The following is a 19,227-nucleotide window of genomic DNA, read 5'->3' as shown; positions in this document are numbered from 1 at the left end:
ACACAGGGATGTCTGTAGAGCACGCACACTAAAGCTTCAATCTCCTGTATCATGGGTAGCAGGTCAATATTCACAACTGTTGATGAGATGAGCCATCTAGTGCAATCCAGCTCCTTCCAACAGGAAAGGGGAAGGAAGTCAAGAAGTAAGTGATGTGTCTCAGGCCGCATTTGATACCAGCAAGTGACCAGTGGTGCAGAGACGTCAGCAGCAGCCTGTCTAGAGACAGGTGATCCAGCTGACCTCTCAGTCTGGGATAAATGCATACTGTGGATGACCAGCGGAAAGGGAAAGAATACTCTTTCTTTGAAAGAAAGTGGGAAATAATAGTGGCTTAAGAATGATAAAAAAGCAGCAATGTAATGAGAATTCAGACAAATGTGTTGACCCCACACTGGCTAGAACCATTAGGGTAATATGTTGTATTTAACCCTTGATATCTGTTAGTATTGATTATATTTTATGATATATCGTTACCAAGTGAGTATTAATTATCACCTAGGAACATCATGGAGAAGAAAAATGAGAGAATTGCAGTCTCCCAAAGAATTCATTACATTTTCATTCAATTTATTTAAACAGAAGAGAATAATCAGATGAGTTCTCTTACCAAAATATAAACCACCCTTTTGATTTTTTGTTTCTGCTTAATGCCAACCTGTAAAAACAAAATTTGACTGCATATTGTCTCCTTACCTTTTATTGCTCTTCTCAAAGGGCCAACTATCAATGCATGGGCAGATTAACATAGAAATGCTGAAGTTATGGTCTTTCTGTCACTCTCCACCACACGCTGCACAGTGAATTCCTCTTAGTCAGAGCCAGCAGTCAGTAATGAGAGCTTCCCACTTTCCACTCTCACATTGCTCTTCAAGACCCCATAAAAAGTTACATCATGTTAAATCAAGTGTAACAGAGTTTTTAAACAGGTGATCTGAGTAAAAGCTATTATTGAAAACCAGATCTGGCCCTGAAAAACTAATTTTGTATATTGTTTTAATTCATCCATGGGATTTGGTGTCCCAGATTGCCATTAACTTGAGCCGCTGCAGTCCATGTGGTGTAGGTACAGCCACAGTGCTGTTAGGGAGGGAGTTCCAGGATTTTGACCCAGCGACAGTGAAGGAACGGCGATATATTTCCAAGTCAGGATGGTATGTTGCTTGGAGGGGAACTTGCAGCTGGTGGTGGTGTTCACATACATCTGCTGCTTATTGACTCCTGTTTTACTAGGGCTGCTTGATGTCATGCTTGGTCAAATGCGGCCTTGATGTCAAGGGCAGTGCCTCTCACCTCACCTCTTGAATTCAACTCTGTTATCCATATTTGGACCAAGGTCAAGAGTAAATTGGTCCTGGCAGAACCCAAGCTGAACATCAGTAAGCAGGTCACTGCTGTGTAAGTGCCCACTGATAGTGCAGTCAATGACACCTTCCATCACTTTGCTGATGATCAAGAGCAGACTGATGGGGTGGCAATTGGCAGGTTTGGATTGGTCCTGCTTTTTGTGTACAAGACATATTTGGGCAATTTTCCACATTGTCGGGTAGATGCCAATTTTTTATCCATACTGGAACAGCTTGGCTAGGGGCGCAGCTAGTTCTAGCGCACAAATTTTCACTCCTATTGCCAGGATGTTGTCGGGGCCCATAGCCTTTGTAGTACCCAGTGCCTTTGGCATCTGTGAAGTGTTCTTAAGTATTGCCATTATGATTAATTACTAGATCTTTTTAAACAATTTTTGTAATTTTTAAAAAGGATTTTCATGATATTTCAGTTTCTACCCTCGCCCCATGTATGTCTCCTAATTTTTATTCTGCTGTATGTAAACTCTTTAAAAATGATTTGATTTCAGTGCTTTCCATTCCCTGGTCGGCCATTTTGAAAATTTTTCAACTGCTTAGACATCTCGGTGACATCACTGCAGCTCCACACTGAGAATCACCATTAAATAAAAGAAATCTACTGCAGAATGGCAGGAGCAGGTAGTGTTCTGACCATAGAGGTCACTAGATAGTCGCTGGTGGTATGGAACTTGAGTATTGCTGAAAAAGGAGACATGCTGTTGAAGCTTCTGTCCTGAACTCATCAGGATAGGATGAAAGAATACCAAATTTCAAAGGGAACAACAATTTATACTGCAGAAGAAAGGGTGTTGATTGGTTGACAAGTGGACTCTAATTAGATAAAGCATAGCCATGGGGAATGCATGCATGTCCAATCGACTGTTGGATTGTACCAAACAGCATGTCCCTTTGGCTATCCGCAGCAGGCAGAATACTGAATGTATTCAACCAGCCCATTCTTGTGAAATTCAGAACATAATGTCCAACATTATATGTGATTCTGTGATTGGACAACACTTACTGAACAACCCTGAACGTGCCAAGAATTATATTAACAACTAATGTAACTCACGTATGCTTACTAGGAGCTACATATAATCCTTCACAGGACCTGGTCTCTGCAATTAGAAAGAACATGTCCAAGCATTACATCTTTTTCAATTAAACAAAGCATGGGGTTCAATTGTTCCCTGGTGCATTCTCCATGGCAACAATTTTTTTTTCTTCATTCATTCACGGGATGTGGGCTTTGCTGGCTGGGCCAGCATTTATTGCCCATCCCTAGCTGCCCTTGAGAAGGTGGTGGGTGAGCTGCCTTCTTGAACCGCTGCAGTCCATGTGGTGTAGGTACACCCACAGTGCTGTTAGGAAGGGAGTTCCAGGATTTTGACCCAGCGACAGTGAAGGAACAGCGATATATTTCCAAGTCAGGATGGTGAGTGGTTTAGAGAAGGACTTCCAGGTAGTGGTGTTCCCATCTATCTGCTGCCCTTGTCCTTCTAGGTGGCAGTGATTTTGGAAGATGCTGTCTAAGGAGCCTTGGTGAGTTCCTGCAGTGCATTTTGTAGGTGATACACACTGATGCTTCTGTTCATAGGTGGTGGAGGAAGTGAATGTTTGTAGATGGAGTGCCAATCAAGAGGGTTGCATTGTCCTGGACAGTGTCAAGCTTCTTGGGTGTTGTGGGAGCTTCACTCATCCAAACAAGTGGGGAATGTTCCGTCACATTCCTGACTTGTGCCTTGTATATGGTGGAGAGGCTTTGGGGAGTCAGGAGGTGAGTTATGCATTGAGCAATTCCTAGCCTCTGACCTGCTCTTCTAGCTACAGTATTTATATGGCTAGTCCAGTTCAGTTTCTGGTCAATGGTAACCCGCAGGATGTTGATAGTGGAGGATTCAGTGATGGTAATGACATTGAACAAGGTAATGTTCACTCTTGTTGGAGATGGTCATTGCCTGACATTTGTGTGGTGTGAATGTTACTTGCCACTTATTAGCCCAAGACTGGATATTGTCCAGGTCTTGCTGCATTTGGACATGGACTGCTTCAGCATCTGAGGAGGCGTGGTTGTGGATCTCTTTCTATAACAATGTCTCCTTTCTGTTGATCTCGTATCCACACTCTTTCCCTGGGCTGTAGCATTTTCAAGTCTTGTGCGCTGTTGAAATTCTAAGCTGGCTGTCTCTTTGTTGCTCCTAACTTTTCCTAACTTCCTGATGGTCACCTGAGGTAACGTTAGGCTGCAGTGTTTGTTGTAGAGCTGAAAGTTGTGTTCACAGACGTCTTCCCATCAATTGTTCTGATGGTGAGAACCCATTTTTTAGTGATGAGGTTTTGTAGTTAAGAAGGGCTAAGTGAATATCTTTGTTCTTTTTCATCAATTCTTTGATTGTTTGAACTCCTCTTTCAGCTTTTCGATTTGACTGAGGATATCTAGGTGAACTAGTCATATGCATGAAACCATATTCCTGCGCAATGTTATGGAACAGTACATTAGCAAACTGAGGACTGTTTTTTATGCCACAATATCCGGGATGCCGTGTGTCATGGAGATTCTTCTTAGTGATGTAATGACTGCCTCTGCCATGATGTTATGCAGTGTACTCACTTCGAACCATCCGGAATGGTGAGCAAGGACAATGGTCAAAACTTTGCCTTTAAATTTTATCCTCAAACAAATCCATCCCAGGCGCTCTCTTGGCCTCAAAGGAGAAGTGGAGGGCACTGGTGGTTCACTCTGCTGTTGGCTATTCACTGCACATGTAAGGCAATTCATGATTAACTCTTCAATAGAGAGACTGATGCCTGATCACCAAACTGACTTTTGGGATCTTGCTCTGCATTTGCAATTCCCAAGTGACCTTGATGAATTTTCTGGAATGTCTCTTGAAGTATTTCAGGGATGAGGAGACTGTCATTAAAAACTAAGAAATCATCTATGATTATGAGACGTTTTCTCTCTTTGAAGTATTTGTGAAGTACTGGGCTGTTAGGACCATCCATTCTGGCAAAACACTTTAATTTTGATGCACTTGTCATCCTTTTGAAATGCTTGCTTAACTTCTTATGATCTCTTCCCAGTGGCTGGAGTTTGATAATGAGTGAAGTATATGTCACCACTTCCTCAATAAAATTTAAAACTTGCTGTTTGACTCCTTCCACTGGTATTCTTGATAATGTATCTACTGTTGCCTGGTACCTCCCTTGAACATACTCAGTAGCTGAATCGAATCTCATGAGGCTCAACATAAAGTGCTGAATTCTAGGTGACATTTTTGCAATTTCCTTTAGGTTAAGAAAAATAACCAAAGGTTTATGGTAGGTTTCACTTTTAAACCTTAATCCAATGACAATCAGGGAACTTCCTACAGGCCCTTGTGGCTGTTAATGCTTCTTTCTCAATGGTTTCATACCTCTTCTCTCTGTCCATGAAAGATCTCAAGGTGTAATATACTGGTCCTCTTTGTCCAGCTTTTTGAATTTGAAACAGCGCTGTGCCTGAGCCTGTAGATGATGCGTCACTGCTACAGTTGTTGGCATCTCTGGATCATAGTGCGCTGGAACTTCTGGTGAAATTAGGAGATTTTTGATTTTGTCAAAAGCATTTTGCTGGTCTACATTCCAGCACCACAGTTGACCTTGTCTCAACAGCTGTCATAATGGTTTACTGATTTCCACCAAGTTTGGTAGGAACTTGCCTACATCCCAAGGAATCTCTGTGATTTTGTGATTTTTCTAGGCTATGTGAACTCTCTAACGACCTTGGTTTTCTGTGGGTTGGCTGTAATTGCTGAAGCTTGCTTAACGTGGCCTAAGAATTTTATCATTTGCTTCAAAATTCACATTTGCCGCTTAATGTCAAACATCCTTCTTGTAGGAATTTGAGGGCTGCTCTCACTCGATGGTCAAGTTCCTCCCTCGATGAACCATGTACAAGAATGTCACCCATACGGCATATTACTCCTTCCAGGATCTGAGACATTGTTCTTTAGAATATCTCAGGTGCAGAAGCATTTCTGAAAGGTAACCTGTTAAAATAATATCGGCCAAATGGGGTGATAAAATTCCTTAACAATCTGGAATCTTTGTCCATAGGCAACTGCCTAAAGCCACTGTTAGCATCTAATTTTGTGAAGAGGGTGCTTTTTGCTAATTTGGTGAGACTTTCATCCACTGCTGGTATTGGATGGATCTCGCACTCGACTGACTTGTTTAATTGAGTCAAGTCTACTCAAGATTCTAACTGAACCATTAGACTTTGGTCCTGTGAGCATTCCAGAACACCACTCTGTTGTTATGGTAACTGGAGTGATGACCCCTTGTTGTAGCATGTGTTCAAACTCATTCTTGACTTTGTCTAAGAGTGGGTGAGGGACCTTCCTCGCTATGAAGAGACATATCGGTTTAGCACCCACCCTTAGACCAGAATATTCCCCTCAGCGATTTGGGGGTGGGGCTCGCTCGCTGATGGGAAAATGACGCGGGATGACATTGGGAGAAACCCCCAACATCATCCCACCCCATTTAAATATTCAGGAAGGCGGGTGGACAGCGAGATCAGCTGTCCGCCCGCCGACCTGTCAATGGCCAATTGTGGCTATTGACAGGAGAATTAATCCAATTACAGGCCCTGGCGGGATGAGGTTTCATGTCCGTTTTAAAAATCTTTAATAAACTTTTTGTGAGATTTATTAGCATGTCCCATCTTGTGTGACATTGTCACATGAGGGGGACATGTTAATAATTTTTTTATTTTTCAATTTTTCAGGTTTTTTATACTGTCACCAATCTCCCTGAGACAGTGCTTAGTCTCAGGAGCAGCGCATGAAAGAGCGCACTTTGACAACTGGGGATACCCTCACCACCACCCCCACCCCCCCCCCCCCCCCCCCCACCCCCCCGCCACCCACCCACACAGGAAGCACCTAGCGCTTTCCATCGGGCGGGGCCTTAATTGGCCCGCCCACTCAAAATGGCGGCGGGGCCCGTTTTGGCAGCGGAGTTTGGCTGCCCACCCATCGCTGAGCTGGTGGGGCCCGCCCACCCATCAAGGGCTAAATTCTGCCCTTAGGGTTATGTGATTTCTGTTTTCAACTTTCCTAAGCCTGAAAATTGGAATGGGAATTCACTTCTGAAAACCTCACTGGACTGCTCGACAGCATTTTCACCAACCTTATAAATCAGCCTCAACTGTAAGCATGCTTTTCTGCTCAATAATGGGGACTCCTAATTCTGTCTAACATACAAGGGTTCAATAATTTCTTTATCCTGTATCTCAATCTTGCCAAGTGTTGGCCTATTACACAATGTAGCCCTTCCTGGACCTTGCGACTAGATGGAAGTTGTCTGCAAAATGATATTTTTAGGACATTTAACCTCATCAAATAAAACTGAAAACCCTGTGACAGAATCTAGCTTGAATTCTGTTTTCCTAAGGAGGTTATTTGTTTGTTTCTGTGGCTTTTCCACTTTTTGGATTTTATTTGGTTTCATTGTTATCCCTTTCTTCCTATGAGCTGCAGGAACTTTGGATCTGCAGACTATTTTAAAATGTCCAAACTCCACCCCCACCCCCCGCCCCCGTTGTGGCACTCAGCACCCCCTGCTGGACATTCTTCCCCTTTTGTATCAGGTTTCCCTGCCACACCAACAGCATCTCAAAATGGCGGTTGGTGCACTTTTCTGGATTTTGTGGGTTTTTGCCTCACCGTGCTTTCTCTTTTTTGTTCAACATATTGAATGGCGTCTCTCATTTTTTTTTTCCAAGGGTCAACACTTTCCCCACAAACAATCACTTTGTTTACCTTCCTAAGCTCAGTCTGTTGTACCATTTGTACTGGTTTTGAGAGAGTTAAATCTTCCCTCCTTTGCAATAGATTAGGTAGGGTTTCATCTAAGACTCCAACTACTATACGCTCATATATTTATTCATCTCTGAGAATCCCATAGCCACAATTCTCTGAAATTCCTAAAGGTCATGTATAAATAAATCCATGGATTTGCCCAGTTTCTGCCTCCTCTTATTACATTTTGCTCACTTAATGATCAAATTGTTTGAGCACTGAAGTATAAATCAAATGCCTGGAGGACTTTATCATATGAGCTTGTAGCCTCATCAATGCCTGCTCTGTCTTGCAATAACATCATCTGCTATGCCCCCTACTGCATACAGTGAAGTGCTAACCAGATCCTTCTGTGCTTTTTATGTAAGTCTGAAGCTGTTCTGTATGGAGAATCTCTTCTTCCAAAGGTGCCATCGTAAAGTCTGTCGCAAGCCTTCAATGCTTCAGAATGGTTCTGGGAGTGGCACTGTAGACTGCATACTTACCCTGAGTTCTGGATCTATTACTGCGTCAGTAGATTGTGATCTGTACTCACTGCTGCCTGGACTCCGGGTCTGTGTGCCTGCTTGCATCTACAGCACCCACAATGCCCTGTTCTTAGATGGATCTTAATATTTTCCTTCTTATCCTTTTTCCAAGGATTTGTAGGTCTTTTAGGTCTGCAGACTTATTTTGGAGTTTTTCTGGGTCTTTATGCACTGTCCACTGCCACGATGCTTTGTCTTGAGTTTGGGGTCTAGACAGAGTTTCTTTAGGGTTTGCCAGTTATCCTAAGAATGCTACCTTATTCATAAAAATCATTTTTGTTAACTGACAGATCTTTATACATCTCAGTATCTCTACATGAAGTTCTACTTCTGCTTCTCACCAGATTAATGTTAGTCATGTGACATTGCATCATAGTTACATCAGTATCAGGTGCTCCAGATGTTAACCCTTTACTCTACAATGAGTGCAAGATGTAAAGTTTTGACAGCATGTCTCTTGTTTCAGATCACAAAAAGATTTCTTTGAGGCCAATGACAAGCAACTGTGTTTCGCTGCTAACTGCAAATTCCAGGCCACAGACCATTAGGTTTGATATGGTTTTTTAGAGAATCATGAGCAGTCTGCAGGGATTGCCCTAATCCTACTCTCCTACCTTCATCCTGATAGTGAAGCACAGAGACTGGGCTGCTTGACCTGAAAGACAGAGCGGAGATGTAAAGCTTGCAATGAAAGAAGATGGGCACAAAGCCACAACTTCTCACTGTGCTCTAGAGCTCTGACTGGTCCATTAATCACACTTCATATCCTAATTTAACATGAGGGTTTATTGTGTTTTTGCAGCTGGTACCAAATGATTGTGAAAATTATTCTTATTTATTAAGAAATTTACGAACGAATGCCATGTAATTTCTCATACAGGTGATATTATAAAGGTTAGGATGTGGCCGTTTTGGTGGGAAGTAACATTGCACTTTTCAGTATATTAAAGCTTGGCAGGAACATTTCAAGCCTTCTCCAGTTGAGAAAATAGGGTAGAAAATAGACTGGACCCATTATCAGGATGCCAAAAAGAAAGAGCCCCATAACTTTAGCAGCAGGACTAATATCTGCCATGCACAATCCCAGAAACTGCTGCCAATGTACACCAATCTCCACCCCATAGCTCTGTAAATCCACACGCAGCTCAGAAAACTAAATTGCATGTCTGTTCCTTATAATAACTTTCCTATCATCTGGCTAGTAATGAGGCAATGGTAAGCATTTTACAAGTAAATAGATAAAGAGTAGCTAAAGCTAATGTTGGTCCTCTAGAGAGTGAATCTGGGGAATTGATAATGGAGAACAAAGAAATGGCAGAGGCATTGAACATGTATTTTGTGTCTGTCTTTACCGTAGAAGACTTGGAAAACTTCCCAAAGATATTTGAAAATCAAAAGGTAAACGGGGGGAGGAACTTAAAACAATCACCATCAGTGGGGAAAAGGTGCTGGGAAAACTTTTAGACCAAGAGTCTGACAAGTTCCCAGGACCAGATGGCTTTCACCGTCAGGTCTTAAAGGAAACGGCTGCAGAGACAGTAGATGCATCGGTTATAATCTTCTAAAATGCCTTAGATTCTGGAAGGGTTCCAGTGGATTGGAAAATAGCTAATGTAACACTTTTATTCAAGAGAGGGAGACAGAAAGCAGGAAACCACAGGCCAATTAGCTACGATCCAAAGAAGACTCTTCCATACTGGGAACATCGGCCGGGAGTCATGGTGAGCAGGGGCGGGGCAAGGCACTGGTGAGTATACGGCAAGAAAGCAAAATACCAGTTTCACAACATTGTAAAACCAGATTGTGATCGAACACTTCACCCATCCATGGCAGGCCACATTTCCCACCGCCGAATGTCGGGAACCTAATTTCAATACTTTAGCATCTCATATAAGCCCTGCTTGCCTGAGTCATCCCCCCATGCCAGATTATCCGGGCACTGATGTGTTTCACAACTGTACATAGGCTGCATGCATCTGGTCAGCTGCACTTTGTTTGGGACTTTGAGGTGTGTTCGCCTCCCTTGCTTCGGGCAGCACTCACAGTCACCAGCGCCAGGCTTCACAGGCAGCACCACATCACTGTTAGGGGGGCACACAGGCAGGTCTCTACCTACCAGATCAGCCATCAGGCAGGGGGGGCTTTTCAATGGCTGCAGGGCTAGGGCTTGGAGAAAGAGGAGATGTGGCCTCAGGCAAGGGAAGAGGCTGCAGGGTGAGAGCTGTACTGGGGAAGGGGATATCCCAGGGTGTGTGTGGGGGGCACATGTTGATCTGTGCAAGTGGCCTCAAGAGGGTGAGGGCTGAGGGGGCAGTCTCCAGAGGAGATGAGGCCAGATGGAGATGTGAGGGTGTGTGTGAGAGAGAGTGAGTGGTGGTGTCCCTTGAGCTGGCAGTGGGTGAGATACCAGTGAATGTGTGATGGTTGTGAGAGTTCAGAGTGATGAACTCTGGCAGCACGGATGAGATCATTCATCCTCTTTCTGCACTGGATGGCCAACCTCTTGTGTGCAGCATTGGCACTGACCATCTCTGTCACCACCTCCCAAGCCGGAGCGGTCAGATTGTTGGACCTCCTGTGACCAGAGCAGGGGTAGAAGACATCACAGAGGGCCTCCATGGTGTCCAAAGAATGTCCCAGGAGTGCATCACCAAATTGGGGGGCTGCACTCTTCTTGGCTTTTGGGGCCATGTCTACACCGGAGCAGTCCTGGACCACAAGCATTGAGAATTCTGCACACAGCTGCAGCTTAGATACATTGCCTGGAGTGAGGAAGCCGTGAGGTAATGGTGTGGCGGGCAAAACGGAGGCTGCCCTCCAATGAGACAGCGAGTCTCCTGTGGCTGTATCATTAATGAGGTGGGAATGGGATGATACAGAGTGAAAAGCAAAAAGCTGCCATTGAGGCCGGCGTGTATAAACGACATTTCTCCCACCCGCTATTGCACTTAGTGCAAATCTGGGATGATTCCAGGTTAACTCTGCTTCTCTCTCTCCAGATGCTGCCAAACCTGCTGAGTTTTTGCAGCATTTTATGTTTCTATTCCAGTTAGCCTAACATCTGTCATAGGGAAATTGCTAGAATCCATTATTAAGGAGGTTACAGCAGGATACTTAGAACATCAAAATGCAATCAGGCAGAGTCAAAATGGATTTATGAAAGGGAAATCATGTTTAAGTAATTTATTAGAGTTTTTTGAGGGAGTAACAAGCAAGGTGGATAAAGGGGAACTTGTGGATGTGGTGTACTTGGATTTCCAGAAAACATTTGATAAGGTGCCACATCAAAGGTTACAACACAAGATAAGAGAACATGGTGTAAGGGGTAACATATTCGCATAGATAAAGGATTGGTTAGCTAAAAGGAAGCAGACAGTAGGGATAAATGGATCTTTTTCAGGTTAGCAAGATGCAACTAGTGGAATGCCACAGGTATCAGTGTTGGGGTCTTAACTATTTACAATCTACATCAATGATTTAGATGAAGGGATCGAATGTATGGTAGCTAAATTTGACACTGACTCCAAGATAGGCAGGAAAGTAAGTTGTCAAGAGGAGATAGAGAGTCTGCAAAGGGATAAAGGACAGGTCAATTGAGTAGACAAAAATTTGGCAGATGGAGTATAATGTAGGAAAATGTGAACTTGTCCACTTTGGCAGGAAGAATAGAAAAGCAGTGTATTATTTAAAAGGGGAGAGACTGCAGAACTCAGTGGTACAGAGGGATCCGGGTGTCCCGGTACATGTATCACAAAAAGTTAGTATGCAGCAAGTGATTAGGAAGGCAAATGGTATGTTGGTGTTTATTGACAGAGGGATGGAAAATAAAAATAGGGAAGTTTACTGCAGCTGTACAGCAGTACAGTACGTCTGAAGTACCATGTACAGTTTTGATCTCCTTATTTGAAAAAAAAAGATAATATTGAATTAGAAGCAGTTCAGAGTAGGTTCACTTGATTCATTCCTGGGATGAGCGGCTTATCTTATAGAGAAAGGTTGGACAAGCTGGGCCTATCACCATTGGGGGTTAGAAGAATGAGAGGTGATCTTATTGAAACATATAAGATCCTGAGGGGATTTGATAGGGTGGACACTCAGAGGGAGTTTCCTCTTGTGGGGGAGACTAAAACTAGAGGGCACACTTTAAAAATAAGAGCTCTCTCTTTTAAGACAGGGATGAGGAGATTTGTTTTTCTGCCAAAGGGTCATTAGTGTGTGAAATTCTCTTCCCCAGAGAGCAATGGGGGCTGGGTCATTGAATATATTCAAGGCTGAGTTAGACAGGTTTATGATTGACAAGGGAGTCAAGGGTTAGGGGGGGAACAGACAGGAAAGCGGACCCGAGACCACAACCAGATCAGCCATGACCTCAATGGCTATGATCTTATTGGATATTATGATCTTATGACAGAGCAGGCTCAAAGGGCCGAATGGCCTAATCCTACTCTTTAGTTTTATATTCCTATCATCAGGTTAAAATAAATGGAGGAAACATTACTTTAATGAGGTTTCAAAGAGCTCAAAGCAGCATGCATTGATGACTTTTTCTGAAATAGGAGCTGCTGTAAAACAATGAGCCGAGTTTCCCAGCCCCACTTGGTTTGAAATGAGAAGCAATCCTGGTATCCCATTTACTACCTAAGTTAGCTTCTCCTCTTCCTTGTCCATTTATTTCAGATCCACCAGCCAATATCTGCAGTTAAGTAGACTTCTGTGATATTATTTCAATTTTGAATGAAAAATTGCCAGAATTTGATCATAGTTTTGCTTGTCAATCAATAATTGACAATAAAAGCAACAAAGTGACCATATCAGCACTTTGTGGCAGTGTAAAGGCTCCTCTCTGTATTAAAATGAAACATTTGTCATAAGCTTGGCACAAGACTGAACTCTATGCAGTGATTGCTACTGACATTTAACATGACCTTCTATTGCATCGTTCATTAACCACAGTTACAATTACTTAGCTAACTTAAATGACAGGGTTTTTTATTGTGACAATTGTCTGGTGACCTGGGTAGAAAAAGTGTGTAATATTACAAAAGACTAATAAAAGTGAATAACATTTAGAACCAACCACTAACAAGAAATGGCTCTGATTTTATAAACAGTGGCCAGGTACCCCACATTTTTAGATATCACTCAGGGACCAGAAATGATACTTGGAAAAATAAAAATTAGTTAATTGGGGCTCTTATTCAGCCATTCTTTTAGTAATAAATGAAAAGGTTTTAGCAAAGACTCCTTCAAATCCAACCATATCCAGTGACATACAATTTACATATTTACACATGGAGGAGGTAAACTTTCAAAACCACAACAGAATGACAAATTATTAGAATGATAATTTATACATAAATACAAAATTCTTAGCCTGAGTAGTGGAGCGATTACAACTGCCCTCAGAAATTCATTAGGAAGGGGGTTCCTGCTCTTGATCAGTATCCAGTGATTTCCAGTGGGAAATTCATATGCCTGGGAGTTGGGTGAGACCAGAATTGCACTGGCCTATGATTATTCTTCTGCCTCTTCCCTGGCTCACCCCACACCCCCAAACACCTTTAGTTGAACAGTCTACTGATGCTGGCTGTCTGTGCTTATAGATGAACGATGGTTACTTTAAGCATTAGCAATGCATCGGGATAAGGGAGTATGGGGAAAAAAATAAACTGTGTCCTGTGGAATGGAATACTACCTATGACTGCAATGACCAGAATGTTAATGTCTTCTGTCTCCCCTGTCTTTGGTTGGAAAAAAAAAACATACCAGTATCCTACAAGAGCATAGACACAATAATGAAAAGGATTAATAGGATATGACCTCCTCATTTTTGATGAGTATGGGTTTTTACTTCCCTTCCCGAAATTTCCCTTATGCCCTCTCCTCAATGATAGAGCCTCTGTCAGAAATAATACTCACATACTTACCCATAGGGCATTTTCAGGACAAGCGAATTTTCAGGAGAAATGAAATCATTTTGTCTTTAAAATGTTGAGCTCCTGAGGATAATGCCTCCGTCAAAATGGTATGATTTACTTATGTGTATACAGTCAGTAACTTTGTCCACTAATTATACAAAACATTTGTACAATTTTTATAAACTTACACAATTTTGTAAAATGCCTCAAGTTTTCCATTTGTAATTCTCAAAGGGCGAATTTTATGGGGGGGAAGGATTACCCAACACCCCCGACCTAAAAGTTGGTCATCACTTCACTGACTTGAAATCTGGCCATCTCACAGTGGTATTACTTTAGGGGCAGCCTTAAATGGTGCAGAGTGGGACTTCTGCCCCTCAGGGACAGGGAGTCCCATCCTAGAGGGCTGAGCTCCGTAGTCCCAGCAGCGCCCAAAGAGAGAAGTGACCACTGCCGGGATTGCAACCAGGCCCAGGAAGAAGTGAAGGTGCCTCTCAGAATTATAAGTCCAGGGATTTTGGATGGGTACGACTGTAAGACCCCAGCAAGAGGAGGTAAGGGGTTGAGTTAGAGAAGCCGGGAGTAGGGGGGCAGGCATAAAAGTGGGGGGACCACCTTTGGAAGGGATCCCCCGATGGGAACTCCCCAAAAGGAGGTAACCTCCTTCCTGCCCATCAGCAGCCTATGCTGTCAAAGCTGCCAGGCTGCCCACACTCCTCTACCTTCCCCCACAGACTGAAATATTGCAGCTGAGGCAGAATGAGACCTTTATGTGATGGTTCATTCTCCACTTAAGGACCTCAATAGGCCTAAGAGTGGGTGGGCTGCCTGATACCTTACCAGTCCCCCATAATATGGTGGGTGGGTTGGGGGGTAGGAGGGGAAGTGGGGGCATGGCCACCCATTTTATTTTACCTGCTTCCCCCCTCCCCCCCCCCCATCCCCCAAATGCAACCAAGGGAGCAGCTGTAAAATTCACCCCAAAGTTCCCTAGGAATTTTCCCAAAGTAATTTTGGATATTTCAAAAATAGATGGGTAAAATTCTTACTCTGTTGCAAACTATGTGGATGTTATCAGTAATCCCTCTCAGGGTACTCTCTGTATGTATAAAAGGCAAAGTGTTATTCTAGGGCACCTTAAGAATTCAAATGCAGGGGCAGTAAGAGAGAGGGTGTTTTTTTCTGGGAAACCAAAGCAGTTTGCAGTTCAAATCAGATAAAAGAAAATGTGTTTTTTTAATTGAAAGGCAAGTCAAAAAGTGAAGAACAGATGGGTCAGAGAAATAACAAATAGCTTTGGAGAGGCAATAGTTTTTCATTAAAAATTGAATAATGTGGAACCTTATTAATGGTTTAGCATTCAGTTTTCTAATAGTCTATATTACAGATTTCAGCTTAACCCACAGAAACAAAAAATATAAAATTTGAAATACAGATACATTGCTACTCCAGTACTGACTGATCATTTTAAAAGTTTCCATAACTTTACAACTGTTTTTACACTCAATAAAACTGATAACTCATTTCAGTTGTGCTCTCACAGCGTTTCATTGTAACCCGAGGCTGCAGAAAAAGTGATTGCTATCTTCTTCTCCTCCAGCAAGCATCCTTGATAATTTGAGGGTCACCAAACCACAGCTAATGCTGTGGTTTTACTACAAGACAGGGCAAGAAGGCAGCCCCAAGTCTACCTCAGCCATTGGACACTGCACTATTCTGAAGCACACGCTGGCCACCTAACTAACTGAGCTAACCACTCACCCCTACCCTCCCAAAAACTCACAACTGTTCACTTTAGTTGTTGTGTTACTCTCTATCTTGACACAGCAGGTCATTCCCATTTCAATGTACCAGGCATCGTGATCAAATTTTGATTCAATGTATCTTTCTCCCAAGTTCTGTTTTGAAATGTAGTTTTTTTTAGGAGCTATGATATTTTTGACATAATTTGTTGAAAGAACAGAACGATATATTTGATTTTACCATCAAAATTTCTTTTTCTATAGCAACTTAGTGGCTGTGCTGCGGTGAACCTCCAAAGGACACTGCTTCATCTGCTCACTGACCAATAGGTATTAACTAAAACATGTGATTCTATCGTTTAGCTTGACAGGCAGATAATAACCCACAATTTAATGACGCTGAAGTCAAGATATAATGTCACTTTACAACGATTACACCAAGCTGAACATTTGGTCAGTTAAAGTATGCCATTTTTTTAAACATTCACCATTGTGCATGGTGTTTATTTAAATATTCTTTATGGTGTTCATGTTCAGGCTGCAGGATATGCAGGGTCGCGCTTTTTTCATCCTAAGATCATTAGGTATTAAATTTTACTCATCAATTCTCGGAACTAATTTTACTCATCATTCTTTTTGGCTTTGTAGCTTATAAAATAGAATTAAGAAAAGCAGTTTGTTTTTTTCCCCATTAGGTAACTGTCCTAGTTGTCCACATACTGCGTGTCTTCCTGCCTCTTAGTCCCGCGATGTGCAGCGTGTAACCCAAGTAGTAAATAACGCAGATGGAGCTCATCCGTCCATTTATACTTCGACAAGCAAAAGGTGCCCGATCGCTTCAAGCCAAAATTTTTGACATTTTTTTTTACTGCTGCCAGGCAACATGTATAGATACATTATAGACACTCGGTTCGTATTTTTGGAAAACTAAACTGTTAGAACGAGAGAGAGAAAAAAAGATCTTTTGGAAAGTCAAAGTGTAAATTATGAACATTTAAGTTTTGTTGATATAAAGGCACATTTTCCATCAGGTTACACGAGCTGTCAGACACCTGCCTAAGAAATACTTTTCCCAGAGAGGAGACAACACATTCGGGATCCCAGGTCTCGTCGCTTCACAACAGGACAAAGCTCAGTCTCACTCATCTACCCGATACAAAGGGACATTTCGCTAAAATAAAACTTTCAACACAACTTTTAGCGATTCGGCCAGGAGTCTTACTTTGCCCTTCGCTTTGGAATTGCCAACCCATTTTCCAAACTCAGTAAACTGTCCAACAAGAATCAACACTGATCGAGACTTTCAAATCTCAAATCAGTGTAAACCGTGCTGCCTGCTCAATCCTTCCTAAACCACAAGCTATTGATCCAAACCCTCAGGCTGGGTCAGTGTGGAAATGGGAGGGAGGGGGGGGGGGGGGGGGGGGGGGCAGTGTGCCGAGGCCAGGGTGATGATGCCTTCCGCAGAGTGACCCTTCCACAGAGTGACCCCCACACCAGACTGACCCTTCCACAGAGTGACCCTCACACCCAGAGTGACCCCCATACCAGAGTGACCCTTCCACAGAGTGACCCTCACACCCAGAGTGACCCCCATACCAGAGTGACCCTTCCACAGAGTGACCCTCACACCCAGAGTGACCCCCATACCAGAGTGACCCTTCCACAGAGTGACCCCCACACCAGACTGACCCTTCCACAGAGTGACCCCCACACCAGACTGACCCTTCCACAGAGTGACCCTCACACCCAGAGTGACCCCCATACCAGAGTGACCCTTCCACAGAGTGACCCTCACACCCAGAGTGACCCCCATACCAGAGTGACCCTTCCACAGAGTGACCCTCACACCCAGAGTGACCCCCATACCAGAGTGACCCTTCCACAGAGTGACCTTTCCAGAGAGACCCCACACCCAAAGTGACCCCCACACCAGAGTGACCCTTCCACAGGGCGACTCTTCCACAGAGTGATGCCCACACCCAGAGTGACCCTCACACACAGAGTTAAGCCACCTCTCTTACACTTTTATAGTTCAGTTTTATGGTTGTGGTCACCTCACACACTCCACACTCAAACTGACATTTCCAAACCACAGACATGAGAAAACCCAATGGGATTTTCAAAGTGGAAGTGTCCAGAACACCTCCCTCCCTATTCGAGTCCACCCCAACCACCAAGCTGAAATGTTTACTTTCAACCTTTTGAATGTTAATAAGAGTCCCTTTTCTCTCCCCCACACCGCCCCCCACTCTGTGACTCTCTCTCTCTCTCTCTCTATCTCATTACTCTGACTGTCTCTCACTTTTACTCTAAGTCTTCTGACTCTATCGCTTGTGACTCTCTCCCACTCTTGTGACTCTAATTCTCTCTCTCTCTCTGACTCTCTCACACTGACTCTCTCTCTCTCTCTGACTCTCTCTCACACTCTGACTCTCTCTGTTTCTCTCTCTCACACTCTGACTCTCTCTCTGTTTCTCTCTCACACTGACTCTCTCTCTCTGTTTCTCTCTCTCACACTCTGACTCTCTCTCTCTGAATCTCTGTTTCTCTCTCTCACACTCTTTCTCTCTGTTTCTCTCTCTCACACTCTGACTCTCTCTCTGTTTCTCTCTCTCTCTCTCTGACTCTCTCTCACACTCTGACTCTCTCTGTTTCTCTCTCTCACACTCTGACTCTCTCTCTGTTTCTCTCTCACACTGACTCTCTCTCTCTGTTTCTCTCTCTCACACTGACTCTCTCTCTGACTCTCTCTCTGAATCTCTGTTTCTCTCTCTCACACTCTGACTCTCTGTTTCACTCTCACACTCTGACTGTCTCTCTGACTCTCTTACACTCTGACTCTCTCTCTCTGACTTTCTCTGTTTCTGTCTCTCACACTCTGACTCTCTCTGTTTCTCTCTCTCTCTGACTCTCTCACACTGACTCTCTCTCTCTCTGACTCTATCTCTCACACTGACTCTCTCTCTCTGACTCTCTCTCTCTCTGTGTTTCTCTCTCTGTTTCTCTCTGACTCTCTCTCACACTCTGACTCTCTCTCTCTGACTCTCTCTCTCTGTGTTTCTCTCTCTGTTTCTCTCTGACTCTCTCTCACACTCTGACTCTCTCTCTCTCTGACTCTCTCTCTCTGTTTCTGTCTCTCACACTCTGACTGTTTCTCTCACACTCTGACTCTCTCTCTCTGACTCTCTGACTCTGACTCTCTGTTTCTCTCTCTGTTTCTCTCTCTCTCTGACTCTCTCTCACACTCTGACTCTCTCTGACTCTCTCTCTGTTTCTCTCTCTCTCTGACTCTCTCTCTCACACTCTGACTCTCTCTGACTCTCTCTCTGTTTCTCTCTCACACTCTGACTCTCTATCTGTGTCTCCCGCTAACCGCGCCAACTTTATACTCGGGTTACCTTTTGGTCCACGATGGAACAGGCCATTTCCCGGACATGTGCGAGGGAGAAGTCGCTGCCATCCAGGATGACGGGCTCTCTGCTCAGGCCGATCTGGATGTGGAAGGGGATGCCCTGAGCGGACAGCCGCTCTGCTCCCAGGGACGGGGGGGAGCAGGGGCTGCCCGAGCGGATCACTGGCGCCGGCTTCATCCACCCGGCCGACAGGCAGCGAGAGCTCCCCTCTCTCCCTCTGCTCCCTCACTCTCCGGCTGGTCAGTACGGCGGAAAATGGCGACAGGGGGGGTGGGTGGGTGGGGGGCGGGGGGCTGCTCGGGGTAAAGAGGCAGAACAGGAAGCGGCTGAGAGTTGGGAGCTGGAGAAGGCAGAATCCCGCTGCTCCTACTCCAAACACTGAGAGCTGTCTCCTGCTCCCCTCCAGGCACTCTCATAGGTCAGTGAACCTTT

General features: G+C 43.9%; 1 protein-coding gene across 1 annotated transcript in view; it reads right to left on the bottom strand.

The window, feature by feature from the left end:
• The window catches only part of prkd1 (protein kinase D1), a 746,050-nt gene extending 727,024 nt beyond the window's left edge, over positions 1–19,026 (bottom strand). Inside the window, exon 1 of the mRNA XM_041215333.1 lies at positions 18,781–19,026. Coding sequence (XP_041071267.1) covers positions 18,781–18,972 — 192 coding nt within the window. The 5' untranslated portion in view covers positions 18,973–19,026. The remainder of the gene's footprint in view (positions 1–18,780) is intronic.
• Positions 19,027–19,227: the final 201 nt, after the last annotated feature.

Source organism: Carcharodon carcharias, chromosome 20 (assembly GCF_017639515.1).
Source record: "Carcharodon carcharias isolate sCarCar2 chromosome 20, sCarCar2.pri, whole genome shotgun sequence".
Lineage (NCBI taxonomy): Eukaryota > Metazoa > Chordata > Chondrichthyes > Lamniformes > Lamnidae > Carcharodon > Carcharodon carcharias.
This window is presented reverse-complemented; position numbering and strand designations above follow the sequence as displayed.